Source organism: Heterostelium album, assembly GCF_000004825.1.
Source record: "Heterostelium album PN500 unplaced genomic scaffold PPL_contig8, whole genome shotgun sequence".
Taxonomy (NCBI): domain Eukaryota; phylum Evosea; class Eumycetozoa; order Acytosteliales; family Acytosteliaceae; genus Heterostelium; species Heterostelium album.
In genome coordinates, this window is record NW_008805085.1 from 98620 (window position 1) to 113975 (window position 15356).

General features: G+C 32.9%; 5 protein-coding genes across 5 annotated transcripts; all 5 read right to left on the reverse strand.

The window, feature by feature from the left end:
* Positions 1–123: 123 nt before the first annotated feature.
* Positions 124–6976, reverse strand: xacB (pleckstrin domain-containing protein; the record flags this gene model as incomplete). The annotated part of the gene is made up of 10 exons (XM_020574613.1): positions 124–1581; positions 1656–1922; positions 2449–2507; positions 3032–3526; positions 3601–3696; positions 3774–3905; positions 3987–4185; positions 4261–4434; positions 4524–6414; positions 6885–6976. The coding sequence occupies 10 exons, from the start codon at positions 6974–6976 to the stop codon at positions 124–126; spliced, it is 4863 nt and encodes a 1620-aa protein (XP_020435027.1).
* A 285-nt stretch (positions 6977–7261) lies between these two features.
* Positions 7262–9699, reverse strand: ddx18 (putative RNA helicase; the record flags this gene model as incomplete). The annotated part of the gene is made up of 3 exons (XM_020574614.1): positions 7262–7356; positions 7619–9064; positions 9144–9699. 3 exons carry the CDS (start codon positions 9697–9699, stop codon positions 7262–7264), a joined length of 2097 nt encoding a protein of 698 aa, XP_020435028.1.
* A 302-nt stretch (positions 9700–10001) lies between these two features.
* On the reverse strand, positions 10002–12237 carry tgrG1 (immunoglobulin E-set domain-containing protein; the record flags this gene model as incomplete). The annotated part of the gene is made up of 4 exons (XM_020574615.1): positions 10002–10492; positions 10564–11343; positions 11417–11656; positions 11718–12237. 4 exons carry the CDS (start codon positions 12235–12237, stop codon positions 10002–10004), a joined length of 2031 nt encoding a protein of 676 aa, XP_020435029.1.
* A 253-nt stretch (positions 12238–12490) lies between these two features.
* PPL_03691 (uncharacterized protein) lies at positions 12491–13983 on the reverse strand (the record flags this gene model as incomplete). The annotated part of the gene is made up of 3 exons (XM_020574616.1): positions 12491–12505; positions 13277–13807; positions 13918–13983. The coding sequence occupies 3 exons, from the start codon at positions 13981–13983 to the stop codon at positions 12491–12493; spliced, it is 612 nt and encodes a 203-aa protein (XP_020435030.1).
* Positions 13984–14196: 213 nt separating this feature from the next.
* On the reverse strand, positions 14197–15144 carry dynE (dynactin subunit 5; the record flags this gene model as incomplete). Its single annotated transcript, XM_020574617.1, has 4 exons — positions 14197–14384; positions 14487–14589; positions 14724–14927; positions 15028–15144. 4 exons carry the CDS (start codon positions 15142–15144, stop codon positions 14197–14199), a joined length of 612 nt encoding a protein of 203 aa, XP_020435031.1.
* Positions 15145–15356: the final 212 nt, after the last annotated feature.

The following is a 15356-nucleotide window of genomic DNA, read 5'->3' on the forward strand; positions in this document are numbered from 1 at the left end:
CTGTATGTTATTTTATGATGTTGGTTTTCTTATTTTACAAGTAATATTATTTTTGTTAAAGTTTAAAAGGTGGTGATGTTTGTTTGGTAGTTTGTGAGTGTGGGAGTGAAGTGTTGGAATATTCTATTCTATGGCAAGTGCTAATGGTATTTCATTGATAATTTTACAGGATCTGACTGGGTGCAAATGTTCAACAACTTGTTTGACACGCTCGTGTTGGTGGTTGACAACGATACGACTGGTGTAGGAACCGGTGCCTGGCATTGGTGTGGTTGTGGCGAATGAGTTGATGATCTGTGCGTGGAGTGGGGTGGTGAATCGATAGTTGATTCTGTACTCGCCAAACTCTAGACGATCGAAAAAGTATTTTCCATCAATGTCGGTCTTGACAGGTCGGACTTCTCTTCCGCTGACATCGTAGACTGGATTACCACTTTTGTCGGTCAAGTGGATAACTACACCTGGAACACCAAACTCATGAGAGTCCTTCACGTTGTCGTGATCGATATCCAAGTAGGTTTCGACGACCAACGCCATCGAGTCGTTTCTACAGAATGAAACTGGCATGTGATTACGAGTGACGGGTGGTGGATCGACAATGTTGACATTCATGTCCATGACGATCTTCTCGTTCTCTGGAGTCTCTGGTTGATCGAGTTCCAACCATACTGACATTCCAAGTTCTGTGTTCTTTCCGTTGGCACCCTCTCCAACCATCAGTGGAACATCCATGGCAGCACGAGTGACATTGAGCGATTTGTGTTGATTCGATCCGATTCCATAGAATGTACATTTACCTGGCATAGGCATATAGAGATTCCAGGTGTCTGGATTAACTTTTCCAGTTGGTGAACGACCAACGTAGAAATCCTCTGGAAGCTCAGTCTTTAAATCGGAACGGTCCCATGTTCTAGAGAACCAAAGATCGACCCACCAACCAGCGTTTGTAACTACTTTGTTTTCCTGTTGTTTTGGGAGGATTGGACCGGTGACTCTAATTACGGTATCACTAATAAAGTGGACACGACCCATCTGTGGAATGAAATGCCAGATTGGAGTGTCTTGATTATTACCAAAAGCTTTGTATTCAGTGGAGTAGAAAGAGTGAGCAATTGGATCACGAGTAAAGTATGGTTGAGCTGGTTCCAAAATCTTGTAGATTTCATCGATACTATGTAAACAGTTGGAAGCAACTTTGTTGTTGTTGTCATTCTTTCCAAAGGCAGTGTTATCTCCACCAGTTTGACTATTCTTGCTGTTTGGTGGGCTGATTGGAGCTTCTTTCTTGGTAATTTCAATTTCATCGAAATAGATAGATTCATCACGTCTTTGCTTGGTATTCTTGATGGTAAATGTATGGTAGAAATGATGTTCCTGGTCATTTGGATAGAACATTTGGATTGGAACAGAGACGAGTTCCCAAGTATCTGGAGTGAGAGTAGTTCTCTTGAGAATTGATTTTTCTGGGGCATCATAGCTAGTCAACAAAAGTGATTTCGATGGTTTGTTATCACTTTCTCTAAACAAAATTTCAATTGGAACATCAATATTCTTTCCACAATTAATATAAAATGTTAAATTCTAAAAAATTATATAATTTAAATTAGTTTCTAATACTTTCTAATATATAAAAATTTTGTTTTTTTTTACTTTACAGAGGAAGGATCAAAACCTTGATTGGCATCTGTTAATCCATACCAAATGGCAGTTGTTCTATCAAGTCCCATTTGAATTGAAATCGATCCAGACTTTACAGTCTTTGCACTCAGTCTTCTCGAACCAAAACTATAGTCTGAAAAAGTTGGATTTAAACTATCACCAAATACCTTGGTGCTCTCAACTATTTCTTCTGCCATAACAAACAAAGGACATATCAGACAAACAGTTATTAAAAGTGGTACAAATAATTTCATTCTCTCTCTCTTTAATTAAAATATTAAGAAAGACTCGTGTTATTATTACTATTATTATATAATTATAATATAAATTTGTATTGTTAAGGTGTTTGCTAAGTAGTATTCTAAAAAAAAAAAAGTATTATTTTTTTATTTTATTTTTTATTGTGTAGAATGATTGTTGTTAAATTTGGAATGATGTAAAATTTGAAATCAGGATTGGAACTTAAATAGATTTCTAGATACAATGTAAATGTGTTTCTGTTATTTCATTGTAAAGCAAAATCGAAATGACCACTGTATGAATTTGTAGTGGATGTATATTCTCTTAGACCTTTCTCCGTGCATCGCAATGAAAAATCATATGGAATCTAACGTTTGTAACATTGGTATCAAAATCTAGCATTTATACATAGATGTAAAAACTACTGTTGTAATATTACAACTATCAATCATTAAATTTAAACGATTTTGGCAATTGCAGTATAATTAATCTCAAATAAACCACACCACACTTCTCATCAACCACATACCACACTCATCAAACACACACCACACATAAATTTGACGATGATGATGATGATGATAATGATGGTTGACAATCCAATAGATCTGAAATATTTCAAATATATGTATGCATATGTGATCGATCGGTGGACAGATATTATTTGTTCTTATCCATCATGAGAATGAAATAAAAAATATAATTGAACAGAAGTATTGATGAAATATAATCATAATGATGTTACTATTATTAGTTAATGTGATAATTGCAATAACATATCATTGTTTAATTATATGTTTGGTTGCTTGAAATTCTTTCTTTTCAATAAATAAAAGTACAATCTGTGTATTACATTTTGATATTGTGATGATCTCATGAACTGACGATCTTGTTGTCAACAATCTTTATGACGTTTAATCGATCTATGGTTAATTTGGTAAAGAGAAGAGAAAAGAAAAGAATGAATTCGAATTCAAACGATTATTTTTGATTATTGTTGTTAGTTAGTTAGCAAAGTGTACAAAGCAAAGTTTGATATTATATTTTATAAATGAGTGAGTTTCGATCGAATCAAACACCTCATTGACTTTAAAATATATATATATTATAGAGAATAATGATTGATATTTACCTTGATAGACTTGCTGGTAGTTATCGAGAATCAAAGTGATAACATTGTTGATCAGTGGTATCTTGAGTGATGTTTCAATGGTTTGATGTGCAGGTTTCACAAGATTTGGACCGAATACGATCGCTAGGTTGGAATGATTCATTTTGTTGCGCTCGCTGTTCTGTCCTACCAAGCGGAGCATTGTGACGATCGCTTGGAGTGTTGCCTGATTGCACGCAGGTATGCTGCTGAGCATCGAGCGTATACTAGCAATCTTTTCGCGTGGTGCGCACTCACTGTCACCCAATTCGACGATCTTGTCAAACAACTCGTGTGTCAGCAGCGGTGTTGTCATATCCCTAAAGAATGTCTTGATGACCGCCGCTAGATGATGAGGACCTTGCTTAGCTATTAAAGCATCCATATTAGCAATTGTACACTTATTCAAACTCTCTTTGAATTGATCTACTTCCAATTGATTTGGTGAAACTCTAAACAATCCTTCTGTATTCAAATCTATATAATACAAAACATTTTAAAATATTAATAAAACTATATATACCTATACTATTACTATTTCAATAACTTACGATTTAAAATTGCATTACATGATTTTATAATAAAACTTGGTACTAATACATTCGGTCCTTCCCTTTGAACCAACTCTGATATTGATGTACCAAATACTATAGTATTCAGTGAATTTAATAAAAAGTTAATGATTGTGTGTTTGAAATATGATAATGATTGCTATTGAACATACATTTCTTATTAACAGTAGTTGTACATAACTCACCAAAGAGTTTCAAAAGATCTTTCTTTTCTTCGGCATCATCAACTTGGAATGAATAAGTTTCACCTCCTTTCTTTGATATTGTTATAATATTTTTATGATCTATTAGATTTATTATTAATTGAAAATATTAAATGTTAATTAAATAAATAATATATTATTAAAATGTTATTATTAACTTACTTGAGTTATCAGGTTGATCTGATACGACAACATCTGATAAATAAAATAGATTCTTAAATTTTAATAGATCCTTTTGATATTTCTTTCCAAATACAATTATATCGTTACATAGATAGTAGAAATAGACTTGATCTTGTTTCTTCAACTCAAACTTTGTTAGTTTACCTTCATGTAAATATATTCTACCTGGTATAACAAACTGTTGTTAAATAAAATAAAGAAAAGCGTCAGAGTTAAGTAATCTATAATTAATAAATTATCGACAATAACATACAGGATCTAATGCTTTCTTATTATTAATCTTCCTATAGATATTTATAAGAGTTGCTGCATTCTGTGCTTGTGCCAAGTTATCTTGTACGAGTTGTTCAATCTCTTTCATCATTGTCACTGAATTGTTTATATTTACATAATCTGGCCAATTATTCGGAGTATGACTTGCAATAGTCTAAATATATATATAAGATAGGATAAGAGGTTAGGTGTTACATCTTAAATATTGATATATAATCACTAATGATTGATTAACAAACATACAAATAATTGTCTTTGATATACAGATAAATGATTGAGTGGAGTTGCAATCAATGCCATAAGATCATACACTCTACCGGGAGTGTTATCACAACACTCTGATATAAAGTTGGCGAATTTCGGATTTTCATTTCTACAGCGATCGAGTGTATCGATTGCATTCTTAAAGTTCTTTACATAGTTTCCATAGACTTTGAGATCCGGTGCTATTCTCAAAAAGATATCACCGAGACCCTCTACACACGGCCATCTCTCATTCAGCAATTCAAATTGCAGCAGTATTCTTTGGTGTACACTATAGATCTCCTCTATGGAACTGAATATCGACTTGAAATCCTCGTCTGAAACTAAAGCAGCGTTCTTAAGTGGACGGTAATAGTATTGCAAGATGATTTCGAGGTTGGTGTTGTAGCGACGTTCCTCTTGGACGAGATGACGGAATGCAATGTTTCGCTCGCGTAACACCGAGCCGGTGTATACCTGTGCCAACCACTCGGTTCTTCGACGCGCCAAGAAACGACGTACACAACTCTGAACTGTGATGACATCGCGAATATACTCTTGTGAATCCATCCAGCTGTTTAGAACGGCGATCGACGGTGCCATCTGTGAAAAGTAGGGATCGCTCACCAGTGTGTTGAAATCAACGTTCAAATCCTGACTGTAGAGAATGTCCATGATGTTGAGTACTACATTCGAAGAGATGCCCGGCAGTGCCAGTAAGATCGATTGTATCGCACCGAATATCTTTAGTTTCTCGTTGTTTTGCTCTGCCATGTTGGCGAGATTCTTGCGTTTCAGTGTGGAGTTTGATTTCTTGAGTTCACTGTTTTTCTTGAGTTTGATGATGCCCTTTGCAATCGGGTGAGTTCTCGGTGAGGGAACTGGTGAGCTGCTCAGTGAGAAGCTAGATCCACTTCCGCTGCTACCAGTGGCGCCGTTGCCTTTCGAGACGGGTGAGAGCAACGACGATGAAGATGCGGGCAAGTTTGTTGCCGCCTTGAAATTGGGTGATGATCCATAGATTCCATTTTGATCGCGAACATGTTTCTGTTGGTATACCGGTATCGACGGTGATGAAGATGATGTCGGTAGGAAGAATGAACCCGATTTCGGTTTGATCGGTGTGATTGAATCGTTTGAGTTGGAGGTGACAGATGAGTTGTCAGCGGATTGCGATCTACTCTGACGAGATGGCGATACTTTTGGTTGTGCTGCCAGCTCGACGTCCTCCGACAGTCCACTATCACCACGACTCAAAACTGTCTTTCGAAGTGAATTTGAAGAGGTTGTCGGTGAAATCGATGAGGTTGGTGGTTTTGAGGTGGAAACAGCAACATTGTTCGAGGTACCACCGATTGGTTCCATTTTAGGTGATACAGAATTTGGTGGTGTTCCAGATGGTGTGCTGTTGGCCGATGACAATGTTGGTGTTGGAGGTTTGTATGGTGATGCTGGTTGTTGTCTGTTTTGTAGTGAATCACTTGATTTGTTTATTGTTGTTGATGCTGATGATGTTGTGGTTGTCGTTGCTGTTGAGGAAACTGTCAGTGGTGAAGATCCAGGTGACTTCACAGATTTATTGATAATCCTATTGGTGGTTGGCGAAGTTGGAGGTGATTGTGAAATTCGCTTTGAGAATGTTTCGATTGCCGCTGGAGTGAGTGTTCTCCTGATTGAAAGTGGTGCCTTGTCGACCGATGGATTGATCGGTGCTATTGGTTTGCCTTTTCTATGATAGGTAAGTGTAGATTTCAAAGATACTGTTTGTGTTGCTGTTGCTGATGCTGAAGTAGTACTACTGGGAGATGCACTATTCTGTTGTTGTTGTTGTTGTTGTTGCTGTTGCTGTTGTTGTTGTAATTTACCAAACAATACATCCTGTGAAGAAGACCTGTCGAAAACAAAAATTGATTAGTTAGTTTTATTCATATTCAACCAACAGTGTTTGTCAATTTTAGAAATTGATTTATAAATGACTCAAGTCAATCATAATCAATCATGATGTAAGCATTTAAAAAAAAACATAAATATAATTTTTTGAAAAAAAAGGAAAAATCATGATTATTGGGATTTGTTGAAAGAGAAGAGACATAACTTTTCGACAACAAAACAACCTTTTTTTGCAAATTCACACATGTTTTGTTTGTTTTTTTTGTTGGGGAAGTGAGGTGAGTGGTTTTTGTGACATCTTTGATTTGAAAGTGACTGTAACTTGTTGTGATGATCATATTAATTATGATAATGAAAATAAAGATAATGAAAAACTCTTTCTTGTATGTGAATGATAGATTTGTAATATTATATATATATGAAATAAATCTATAATAAAATAACAATGTTACTAATTAATTAATAACATACCTAATTAAAGAATGTTCAGGCTCTGTTTTAAAACAGTGTTTGCATTTGTCATTTCTCCATAATTGTCTTTCAAATAAAGCACAAGAGCTCATTTTGTAACTCTTTTATTGAGAGCACCCCTCGGTACTAGAGTCCCAAGTCGGTCAATAAAACAACTTTATTTGACAGATAATCGATTATTGATACGAATTAAAATTTCGAAAAAAAATATGCAAATATATTCTAATTTTATTACTATTGTACACAATAAATATAACAAAAACTAATATTAATTAAACATTTGATTACTATTAATTAGAAAAACTAATGTTTTGACACTGTTGCCAATAGATTTTTGCAAAAAATAAAAAATCAAAAAAAATCATGTTATTTGAATTTTATTTCACTTGAGATTTGTTTGGCGCCATAAGATCACCGATGAAACCCACCAAAAATATTGTGTTACTAAATATAAAATCTGTAGATTCTACTACTTTTTTTATTTTATTTTAATAAATACTTTTAACTATAAAAGTATAGTCATCACTTTTCACAGACCAGATCTATTTTTATATATGTAATGTTGATGGTGTTTCTGACAGAAATTTGGATAGAGAAGTTAAACTTGGTTTCAAAAACTCTGAATGAAATTTGTATGATAATAATTTTTAAAAATAAATAACAATTTAAATAAAAGTATTTTTACTATTTTTTTTTCTAAATTATAATTTTTATTTTATTATTTTATTTTTTACTTGATCCATATGGATTGGCAGCGGAATACTTTGGACCGGTGAAAGCCGATTTCTTTTTCTCGGATTTTACGCTTGGCGCAATGTTAAAAACGATTTTTGGTGGATTTTGGAAACCAAAGGCGAGTGCGACCGAAGCCAAATCGAGACTGTTGACATTGAATGTATCTTTGAGTGAGTGCGATGCATAGGAGTGGATGTAGCTCTTGTAGGCATCACGTGCAGAGTTGTGGAGATAGTAGTTGTTGGCGACCAGCTTCTCGAGTTGGTCCTGTACGTTGGAGACTTTCTTCTGTGGGAATTCGTATTCGTTCAATGGCACCTTGGCGAGTTTCAAGTACTTTAGGAAAGTGAGTTCCTGTGGCAGCAGGAAGAGCAATGCACGACCCTTCTTGCCGACACCACGCGCGGTACGACCGACTCTGTGGATATACTCCTTGGGATCATCGGGTGGATCGAACTGGATGATCCAATCTACGGAGGGAATGTCAACGCCACGAGCGGCGACATCTGTACAAATGAGGATTCCCTTCTCGGCATTGACAAACTCGTAGAAAGTGTTGGTACGCTTCTGCTGCTTTTGTTTTCCGTGGAACTCCAACACCGGAATGCCAATGAAATTGAGGAGCTCTGCGTGATACTTGACAGAGTTGCAACTGGACAAGAAGACAATGACCTTCTTGTTGAGGTTCTTCTTGAGGAAGGTGTAGAGAAGGAGGAAACGCTTCTCACTGGGACACACGACGTAACCCTGTTCCAAACCTTCGACGGTGGAGACTTCACGGTCGTCGTCGACACCGACGTACACTGGCTCCTTGTTGAACGAGACACGAGCAATGTCGTCGACTTTACGTGTTTGGGTGGCGGAGAACAACATGGTTTGACGCTCCTTTGGTAGGAGTTTGACGATCTGATGCATGTCCTCTTCGAATCCGACCTCCAAGATACGATCGGCTTCGTCAATGACCAAACACTTCAAGTTCTTTACAATGAATCCACGGGTGTTCTGAAGATGATCCAACAGACGACCCGGTGTGCATACCAACAGGTTGACACCCTTCTCGAGACGCTCGATCTCGGCACGCTTATCGTTGTTACCACCGATCACCAAACCGTGTGTCTGAGTGTGATTCAACATCAACTCACGGGCAACACCATAGATTTGCAGTGCCAACTCTCTGGTCGGTGAAATAATGATGACACCAGTTCCGTTTCTTGGCTTAAAGTTTGCTTTTACTAAAATTTCGATCGCTGGAATCAAGAATGCCAATGTCTTACCACTACCAGTTCTTGCTGCACCCAACAAATCTCTTCCCTCCAAAAGTGGCATAATTGTCTTTGCTTGAATTGGTGTCATCTTTGTGAATTTCATCTCGGCAATTGCCTTCTTTGTCTTTTCTTCGATTGGTAATGAATTGAATTCGATTGAATCACCAGCAATACCCAACTCTTTAGAAAAATGAAAGTAAATAAACAAGTTAATAAGATGATGGATAAGTTTAAAAGAAGTTTAATAATATCTATTTACCTTCAGCAGTAACAGTTTCAGCTCTTGGAACTTTAATATTTGGATCTGGAGCAGCCCATTCATCTTCTCTCCATTCGTTATTCTTCTTTGATGTTACATTGTCTTTGTCATCAGTAGCTACTGATGGAGTGACGGCAGCAGCAGCTTTAGTCGATTTACCACTAGTTGATGTAGTTGTAGTTGTGGTGGTAGTTGTAGTTGTTTCTTCGGTTGTCTTTGTTGGTGTTGGTAATTTCTTTGATCTCTTTCCAGTCTTTTTCTCTACTTGCTCCAAAGTTGGTACTGTCTTTGCATCTTCTTTCTCTTGTTCAGTTGGTACCGATGCCAATTGTTTAATCTCTGTAGCAACTTTATCAGTCTGAGCATTTCTCTTTTGTTTCTTCTTTGTTTGTGGTGGTTGTTCAGTTGGCTTGCTATCGATAATTGATTGTTGTTCTTGTTCTTTCTCTTCATTATCGATAGTTCTCTTTTTATTCTTATTTCTCGATGAATTTGAAACAGCTGTTTCGGGTGCAGGTGTTACTGCTGCACCACCACTCTTCTTTGGTATCACCATTCTAAAATCCAAACTTATATAACAAATATAATAACGAAATTATATAATATTATAATTTTTAGATATTAGCAGCAATAATTAATATTAACACAACAATAATAAATAAGAAAGTATTAAAAAGTTGGTTGGTTCGTGTGATCACTTGACGAGTCGTTTTTTTTTAAATTTTTTTTATCAATTAATTCAATTTATTTTCAAAAAATATTTATTAAAATAAAATGAAAATAAAACGAAACCGAACTTCTAGAAATTTATTGAATTATTTACAATTTATTTATATATATTTTTTGAATTATATTAGTTTATTGGTTTCTCGTTGGAGAACCAAATCTTCTTCTCTTTTTATGTTGTTGTTGTTTCATGTTTTGTTGATGTCTAATGTATAGTATAATTGTGATTAATAGTATTAAACCGATGGCAGCAATGACGAGTGTCATCACTGACAAAATGATAAATGTTTTATCAACAGGTTCTGTTGGTTCATCCTTTTCTATGCTTAAAAGTCTTGGTGCTGTTACTGATTGTCCATTAACACTGACGTAAAGTTTAATGAAAGAACTACTGCTACTACTATCATCGATATTTACTATTGACTTTAGATCATTATAAACAATTTCACTTATTGTACAAATTAATGTTGTATCATTCATGAAATGTAATGTTCCGCAATCTATCGTGTTATTTATCTTGATAAATAGATTCTTATCATCGAAATTATGACCAATAACTGTAATATTACGATTTCCATCGGAATCTGGTGAATCTGATATTAATGCTTTAGATAAAGTAGGTGCTGTAGAACTATTATTATCAGTTACATGCTAATTTTTAATTATTTATCTATCTATAATTATGACTACTTACGTAAATAGCTAAACTTTGATTCCAAAATTGTTCCATTCATACCTAATGTTATTCGAATATCTTTACCTGATCCTTTAGTTAAGTTACATGCTATCAATGTTGTTGTTATCACTTTAGCATTTTTGCATTTGATGGCGCTGTCAGAGATTGAAATAACAACAGGGTCACTGAATATTTCACCATTGATAAACAGAATATCTCCAGAAGTTCTTGGTGATACTACGAATGTTACCTTTGGATACCAATCGAAACTGTAGAGATTCGATAGATTTGAAATTTGTGCTAAAAAAGTACCATAGATATTTCTTGGAATTTGGAAATCCAAAAACATGTTCTCTCCTTTTACAGATGAATTTACAACTGCCAATCCAGATAAAATCAAAGTTTTATCATCATATTTGAATAGTGAAAGTTCTAAATTGGCCGCTCTGTAGACTGAACTAACAACTCTTATAATCATTCCTTTCTGTTTATACATTGAATTAATGGTAATTTGGTCATAATTGAAATTAAATGGATTTGCTTCAAATCCATCTAACACTAACTTGATATTCAGGTCTTTAGTAGTGGAATTCGATGATTTGTTGAAAGATGGATATTGACATTCCAAATCATAGCTATTGACTTGTGTAATATTCGTACAATTAACACCACCTATTATTATTGATTTCGATTGAATTACACTATTATCAATTCTAGTAAGATTCAACCCAATTCCAAAAATAGTTATTGGACCACCAGTACTACTTGAAACTGATGATACACTATTAATTAAAGGGTCTATAATTTTTTAATATTTTGTTAATATTTATATACATTTGAAATTTAATAAATTGTTAAAATGAAAACTTACATATATCAATAGTTTTACTAGCTATTTTATCTTCCAATGTAAGTGTTATACTTCTAGTTCCGAGAGTTCTAAAATTTGGCGAAGCCAAATCAGTAACAATATTAGTGCTACGTGTAAAATTAACTATATTCAATGGAGATCCATCTATAAAACATTGAACTTTCCAACTTTCTATTCCAAAACTATCTCCATATATAAACAAATATTGGCTATTCATACTTAAAGTATTTATAACCGGAGCTAATATATATATTTTTTGATTAAAATTTAATACAAATAATTAACTTTAAAAACTACATACGTTTAAATTGAAATGTAAAAGTATATGGATCTGGATCATTGAATACTATTAAATCATTCCCTCCAGTCACTGAAGTTAAGTAAGGTATTATTGAATCTTGAACTGAAAATATGTACAAACTTCCATTCTTTGAAGCCAAAGGAAGTGTTGCATGACCTATAGACACTGTGAAATTGGTATTATCAAAATAGGTTCCAGTTACGGAAATAAACCCTCCAGATGTATACATTTCCCGAGTTAGTCCTTCAACTCTTCCAATGAGGAATGGATTCCAAAGAAACTTTGTACTGTTATTAATAACAATCACCACCCTTGCAAACAAATAAACCATTGTATAAGAATCCTTCCAAATTTTAAAAGTTACTGCTGTTTTATTTTCAAAGGTAATTGTGAAATTTGGTGAGGAATTATTACCTTCTAGCAATCCATATTCAATGCCATACATAGCAGAATATGATCTAACTAATGAAACATGACAAAATAATAATAGTAAAAAAGAAATATATAAAAAATTGACCATTTTTTTTAAAACATAAATATTATTTTTGTATATGATAAATACTGTATTTTTAGAAATTTATTAATTTTCTAGTAATATAAATAGATGAAGTGAGGAAGTATTATTGGATTGCTTTTCAATCAATCATAATAAATAAATAAAATTGATTAATCAATTGCAATAAAAAGAAATATTATTTAATTTAACAACTTTATTTTCTTTTTTGGTGAAGTTGTGTGTGATAACAAAATGTAGATCGTGTTTTATGTTATTTTTATTGATGGTGTTCCTGATAAAATTTAATTCTATACATTTTTCCCACCACCACTACCACCCCTAAAGTTAGTAGTAACTTAATTGTTGCAACACAACACAACACAACTGTGCTGTGTTTATTTATTTATTAATGTTAAAGAAATATTAAGATTTATCTAATCTTGTATATTCAATTTAATATTAAATCAAAGTTAAAATTTACTATGAATATTGAGCATGGGGAACCAGTGATATAACATATTGGACATGATAAATATAATGATGAGATCGGCTGCCATATGACCAAGAATTCCAACTACCACGCCAAAGTGCTTGCACAGCACATTGAACATCAAGCCACCTGCATATATAAACAAACAAAACAATATCGATATCCATATATTAAAGAAAACTATTAAAACAAACTAAATTAATAGTAATAGCAAGAGACAGAGAGAGAATGATTGTTTTGTTGTTAGTGATATTTATTCAACAAACAAATGACGAGTAAATGAATGAATGAATACATACGAAATGATACAACATATAAAAGAATGTTATTACAACTCTATCAATGGTATTCGAGCCATATGTATTGACTAAAAAGATACGCCAAAACCATTCTTCAACAAAAGGGTTTACCAAACTGAAATAAATAAAGAAAATATACAGTGGAAATTTATATTTAAGTAATCCATAGTTTTCTATCTTTTGCGCTACATTTGGTATTAACTATAAAATAGAAAAATAGATTATTAATATATGATATAAATACTAGTATAATATAATAATAATGAAAACATACACCTGCAATTGTATAATATAAAGCTAATCCAATACCAACACTAAAAATAAATAATAGAATACCAATATAATATTGTGTTTTTGGTTTAAATGATTGATGTACTTTAGAATACCATGGTATTAATTTGTTATCATTATTACTATGTAAATTTAATATAATATGTTGTTGTTGTTTTTGTTGATCTGGTTGATTCTGTTGATCTTGATGATAATCTTGTTGTTGCTGTTGCTGCTGATCATCATACACATCAGAGAAAGAATTCTGTTTATTAATGATACTACTGTGGTCATAGAGTAAAGGTTGTTTATCTGTAAGTGTAACTGTTTTATTGTTATTGGTAAGATGATAAGATATCATATAGATCGTTGATAGTACGACACAAGAGAGATGAAACAATGCTATCGATGACCAAATATCTCTCATGAGATGCAAGAACAATAGCATCACCACCGTGGGCATTACCATTGCCAACAACAGATAATATGTACGTAAATCACTCCATTTTGGGGGATGATTCTTTAATTTCCATTCCTAACCAATAATAATAATAATATAACAATAATAATAATTATAATAATAATAGTTTACCATTAGAACATTAAAAACCTAATTAACTTATTATTAACATATTCAAATCATACCAATGTACTATGATCAAACTTTATTAAATTATATATATTTAATAGATTTGATTTAAATTCATCCATAATAACTGATGGAATGGTAATAAAAAATAAAATGTAAACATTAATCGTTGCATAAGCTTATCGATGCAGTCATCACATAAAAATTTATTAGCACATTTTCACCAAAAATTAATAAATTATTTATTTTTTGATTAAACCTGGTGTGGTATGTGGGTTTTGTATGTTTGCAATTGTTGACTGGTGAAAAGTCAAACAGCGTTCGCATTAATCTATTTAATCTTGACCTTGTGGTGTTGGTGTAGTGGAAATCGGTGAGGACGGCACCTGTTTGACTGGTGTCGATACACTTGGTGATGATGTACTTGATGTCGCTGATTGTCCAATAAACGAATCATAGCAATTCGTAGTTAAATCTTTCATATATTGTTCGAAACAGTCTGGCAATTCTTCTTTCATTGTACCTATGTATAATCAAAAGTTATATATATATATTAAACATGATATTAGTTCGTCTTTCTTTAATTTAAAACTGATCATATTTTATTATTATTGATTGACATTACCTGGGAAACCTTGATATATAGTGAATGGTGGTACAACTGTATCTGGTGGTAATATAGTATTATCCGGTATCATACAACAATCCTTTAATATACATCTTTTTGACTAATGAAATGATAATGACAATGATGATAGTGATATTAGATATAATATGATCTTGACCTTTTTTTTTTTTTTTTGAATTCAAACTTGATTTCTATTATGATATTTACAATTACACAATTCTTTCCTATATATACATATGAACCAATAGTTGCAGCACTGATAACAGTATCCTCTTTAATAATAACATGATCACCTATATTCAGTGGGAAATAAGCGATTGAACCTTTAAACTTTTTATAAGATGGTCTGATCACTGTGTTTTCCTCTACTATTGACAATCTTCCTATATTTACATTTGCTAGATCACCTCTAACTAAAACACCTGGCTTTATTATAGTCTATTATTTGATTATTATTATTATTATTATAAACAAAACTATTAATAATCTAATCAATCTTCTCCTCTAAACTAGCTAACTAACTGGATCATATACAAACCTTTCCATGTAATCTTATATTCATAATACCACATAGTATTGACTTTTTACTAACTTTATTACCATTTAAAGTCTCTATATATTCTGATTTATCAAAGTATGTTGGTTGTTGTTGCATCTTTACAGTATGTTGATCATCAATAATGACACTTTTGTAAAAACCAATTTCTGTTAATGTTTTTTTTTTGATCAAATTTTTGTGCACATGTGATAGCTTACAACAAAGAGTTCTTTTAGTATACAATGATTAAAAGAAAAATAATGTTTTAAGTTTTTTTTTTATAATATATTATTTTTTATTTTTTATTTTTGAAGAGTTAAAGATAAAAT